The 5,000-nt window shown below is 37.4% G+C and overlaps 1 protein-coding gene across 1 annotated transcript in view; it reads left to right on the top strand.

Moving 5' to 3' along the window:
* The window catches only part of LOC118762128, a 92,838-nt gene that overhangs the window by 55,633 nt on the left and 32,205 nt on the right, over positions 1-5,000 (top strand). Inside the window, exon 6 of the mRNA XM_036500469.1 lies at positions 3,533-3,585. Coding sequence (XP_036356362.1) covers positions 3,533-3,585 — 53 coding nt within the window. The remainder of the gene's footprint in view (positions 1-3,532; positions 3,586-5,000) is intronic.

Below are 5,000 nucleotides of genomic sequence, written 5' to 3'. Positions count from 1 at the left end.
AAAAGTTTAGTTATCATAAGAGATTACAAAACGATAAGGGTATCAATTATAAGTTTTGCAGGAAACCTGCCAACTGTGTATCGCCGTATAAAGAGGTAATACCACCAAGGTTGTAAATGCTTCTCAGAACGATCTGAAGTTATTTTGGAGGGATGAAACAAGGATATAAATAAACTGCACAACTGCGATACAGTGAAATTAAAGGATGCATGGAGTAAGTAATATGCAAACGTCCCTCTTAAGATATATGTGAAACTCTCCGGACAGTTGTTGAAAATCTATCAAATGGTAAGTCATCTGGAAGTGATTTGGTAATCGATTATACAGGGAAACTCTCACCAATCTGTTTAAAACAAAGCAACAATGGATGCCGAACATGACGTGTCAGATGGATTGACAGTTGTGCCTAAGGACCAAGAGAACAAATATAGCAAAATGCTACAAGCCCATATCATACTGAAATGTTATAAATAAACTTATACGGGTTGTATGAACATGTTTCTCCAGGATCATAAAAAAAAGGACAAATGAAAGAAAAAAGAATTTGGGTCTGTGTTGAACAGCTTCTCATCAACAAAATTGTTCTCAAGGAATTGAAACATGGTATCGAAATCTACAGACAGTACTGCTAAACTTATTTGTTTATTACCTACAAGGGGTTAAACATAGATGTGACATACAAGGACAGACAAGCGGATTAAGTCGATTACATCGACCCAGTACGTAACTGGTATTTAATTTTATCGACCCCGAAAGGATGAAAGGCAAAGTCGACCTTGGCGGAATTTGAGCTCAGAACCTAAAGGCAGACGAAATACCTACTTCTTTATTACCCACAAGGGGCTAAACATAGAAGGGACAAACAAGGACAGACATAGGTATTAAGTCGATTTCATCGACTCAGTACGTAACTGGTACTTAATTTTATCGACCCCAAAAGGATGAAAGGCAAAGTCGACCTCGGCGAAATTTGAACTCAGAACGTAGCATCAGACGAAATACCGCTAAGCATTTCGCCCGGCATGCTAACGATTCTGCCATGCTAAACTAAAGGAAGGTATTAGAATTTATCTCTCACTTATTGCTACTAGAGTAATTACGCCACGCCAAGGTTTCTTCTGCTACAGTTAATGCCGTTAACGACTGACTACTATATGGATCCACAGCTAGCACTAAGAACTGAAACAACTAACATGGGTATCTACAGAAATATTCTAAGAGAGGTTTTGTACTTATGTTCATTATGGCAGTGTACTCCTTGTCAACATTATTGAGGAAATGCCAAGGTTACGTTAAGATCTGCGGAGTAAAGGAAATTAGTCACGCACATTTTTTGTGTCAATGACCATAACCTTTATTTAGATACAATTCATAGCCCTAACAAGATACAGGGCTGATCCTAATATTTTTTACAGGACACAAGAATGGAGTTTGGTCCTGCTTGTTTACACTTGTTCATATTCAGTAGTCAATCGAAGATTGTTGATCAGACGCGAAATATAGATGTCAGTAACCTATTTGCCTCGTATTTCCAAAGAGGAATGCTATAACTATCTTAGAATTGATTAGAATGTGGAACTTACAGCTCTTGCAACCATGCTACAAATTGTCATTTGAACCTATTATCAAGGTACACTGAACTATGTAACAACATATTGGCATAACAGCCTGGAAATGTGATTCTCCAAAAAAGAAGTAAACAAACTGACTTCGATCCTTTAAATCCAATCGATTAGTGATACTTGAAAATTTGTAAGACATTCCAAAGGCATCTTAGGACAATAATGGTATATTTGAAGAGTATGTGTATACAATCGAGGAATAGTAAATACTAATAATATAGTTGATTGACAAAGTAGATGGGGATAGAGAGAAGACACCGACAACCGATGCAGACTTTGTTGAATGAACACTGAAGACGTCACCCACATCATTAGCAGCCATCCGAGAATGCCATCACGGTGCAATTTACCTAAGGGGCATAATGTCATGATTAAAACATGTATACAATACAATCTGTAGAAAAGATTATCTTAGAGACAAAAGTATAAGGAGTTGCAATAGTCAGAGTGCATATTCATTCACAATATGAAAGAATACCTGTGGAATCTTCTTCTGAAAACCTTAGCAAAATATAAACGCAACTGACCAGACATGATGATCTAGGATAAGAAATTATATATGATACTGAAAATTAGTTACGGAGATGTAGTTGCATAGCAAGTGACCTGATCTGAGATCGTGTGCTGGAACGAAAACAATTGCAGCGTGGAAGGTGTTTATAAGCCATTTAAGAAACACACAAAAACCGTTAGATTCACTTCAACATTTGAATTTAATTCCGTGCTGCATCTCCGTGATGCTGCACGGAATTTTGTCAGTGAACAGGTCGCAGTCTCAAAGCAACGAAAATATTTTGGCAAATTAAATTTAAATGTTGAAGTGAATCTAACGGTTTTTGTGTGTTTCTTAAATGAAAATTAGTTGCCCAGCAGAAATTGATATAATACCGAAGAGGAAAAAATATCTATGTCAGGCAAAAGAGAAACAGAGTAAATGTATGTCGAAATTTGCCCTACGGACCTCTGTAAGACTGAAATATGGTTTATCAATAACAACGGACCTGAGGATTGTACAATGGATCTGAGGATTATCTTTGTGTCATAGATCTTGCCCGAGGATAGCTAAGCAGAGACATGACAACAACAACAACAATCCTTTCTACTATAGGCACAAGGCCTGGAATTTGTGGGGAGGGGGCTAGTCAATTAGATCGATCCCAGTATGCAACTGGTACTTAACTTATCGACTCTGAAAGGATGAAAGGCAAAGTCGACCTCGGTGAAATTTGAACTCAGAACGTAACAACGGGCGAAATACCGCTAAGCATTTAGCCCGACATGCTAACGAGTCTGCCAGCTCGCTGCCTTCACAACAGCAATGATAATAACACCATTCTTTGTCGTACTACACGATCTTTCAATAATCCATACTAAAGATAGTATCCAATGAATAATTAGAGAGTTTCTACGTGGTTCCTTGACATCAAAGACATTTTCGTCTTCTATATTGGACATACTGAAGGCGGTGAGCTGGCAGAAACGTTAGCACGCCGGGCTAAATGCTTAGCGGTATTTCGTCTGCCGCTACGTTCTGAGTTCAAATTCCGCCAAGATTGTCTTAGTCTTCCATCCTTTCGGGGTCGATTAAATAAGTACTAGTTACGCACTGGGGTCGATGTAATCGACTTAATCCGTTTGTCCTTGTTTGTCCCCTCTATGTTTAGCCCCTTGCGGGCAATAAAGAAATGTATATTGGACATACTGGATCGTGCTGTTTCTGAAAAAAGAAAAAGAAATGGTACAGCCATGGCTATAATATTTTAGCAACAGTAGCAGCAACAGCAAGAACAACAACAGCAACAACAACACTAACGCTACACTACACTATGCACACTGCACAATGTTATTGTATACTGACAAAATACTAACTGAAATTAATGGTCACTATATTCAATTCTTCCCTTACGCAGCTTCAAGAAATGCCCACGATGCTCTCTGCTTACTGAAAGACGAAATCCAAATAGTAAGTAATCCTGTATTCATATTCCACCACTTTAGGCTTCCGTGTCATAATCTCTTTTGGGAACAGAAGGTTAGTAATAGTAGTAGTAGTAGTAGTAGTAGTAGCAGCAGCAACAGTAGTAGTAGTAGCAGCAACAGTAGTAGTAGTAGTAGTAGTAGTAATAGTAGTAGTAGTAGTAGTCTCACAATGGTCTCTAGCTGTTCTTGAAATTCCATCATTCTTATCTAACTTTATGCAATATCTCGTATTAATATCAATTCCATTATATAAAAGTCTGTCTTGTGTATATCGAACGGTGACTGCAGTTTTAAGTGGTGGTACCTGTATGTCGGTAGTATCCTTCTTATACACACGCAGAGAAAGGAGGATATAGTTTAAGTTGAAGTAATAGTGTGTGATTCAAAATGCCTTATTGTGTATTAAACCCGTGTATTAAACCTGGTTCCTTGCCAATCCCAAAGAATGGTAAATATAGTTTAATTTGTAGAAATGTGCCGGACTAAAGGCCTTGTAGTAATATAGTATTGTGTCTTCATATTGTTTGAAATCATGCCACCGGTTTCAGCTTTGTGCTTCATTTATTTGCGAGGGTTTTGTGTACATAACAATCAGGCCAATAACATCACGATTTTGCTCTATTCTGTATAGAAGAATAAAAAGCTGAAATGTTAAAATTTTCATTCCTTACGACGAACTCATATGTAATATATTGGTAATTTCTCCCACTTTTTCAATTATTGGCACCCCCCCCCCCACCGCAAAAAAAAAAGAATTCATCATTAGACGGAGATGAGAGAAATGGAAAACTCTGAGGTAACTCATAATCGAGATAAATGCTCGTAGATCCAATATTCGCAATCAATTAACCTGCAACACTAAACAGTTAATTTCGAAAGATCAGACTTATCTCCCTTTTCTCCCTGCATAGCGCTTATTCCACAATTCGAACTGTTTGTATTATTATTATTATTATTATTATTATATTATTATTATTATTATTATTATTATTATTATTATTATTATTATTATTTGCTAATAAGGCGGCGAGCGGGCAAAATGCTTAAGGCATTTCGTCTTTCTTTACGTTCTGAATTCAAATTCCACCGAGGTTGACTTAGCCTTTCATCCTTTCGGAGTCGATTAATTAAGCACCAATGAAACACCGGGGTGGATGTAATCGACAAGTCCCTTCCCCACAAATTTGAGGCATTGTGCCTCCAGCAGAAAGGATTATTATTATTTGCCAACGTGGATCATCATCATTTCCTCAGATTCTTCTGCTTTACTAAATACCTTGCATGTGCAGTGTTCGCATGTCCTTTGCATGTCCAGTATTTAAATTCCAGCCATTCATCATTCGGAAGTCGATAAATAAAATATCAGTCTTGTACTTGGTTTGATTATATCGATTCCAT

The sequence above is a fragment of the Octopus sinensis genome, linkage group LG2 (assembly GCF_006345805.1).
Source record: "Octopus sinensis linkage group LG2, ASM634580v1, whole genome shotgun sequence".
Taxonomy (NCBI): Eukaryota; Metazoa; Mollusca; class Cephalopoda; order Octopoda; family Octopodidae; genus Octopus; species Octopus sinensis.
Note: the sequence above shows the minus strand (reverse complement) of the source record. Positions and strands in the feature narration are given on the sequence as shown.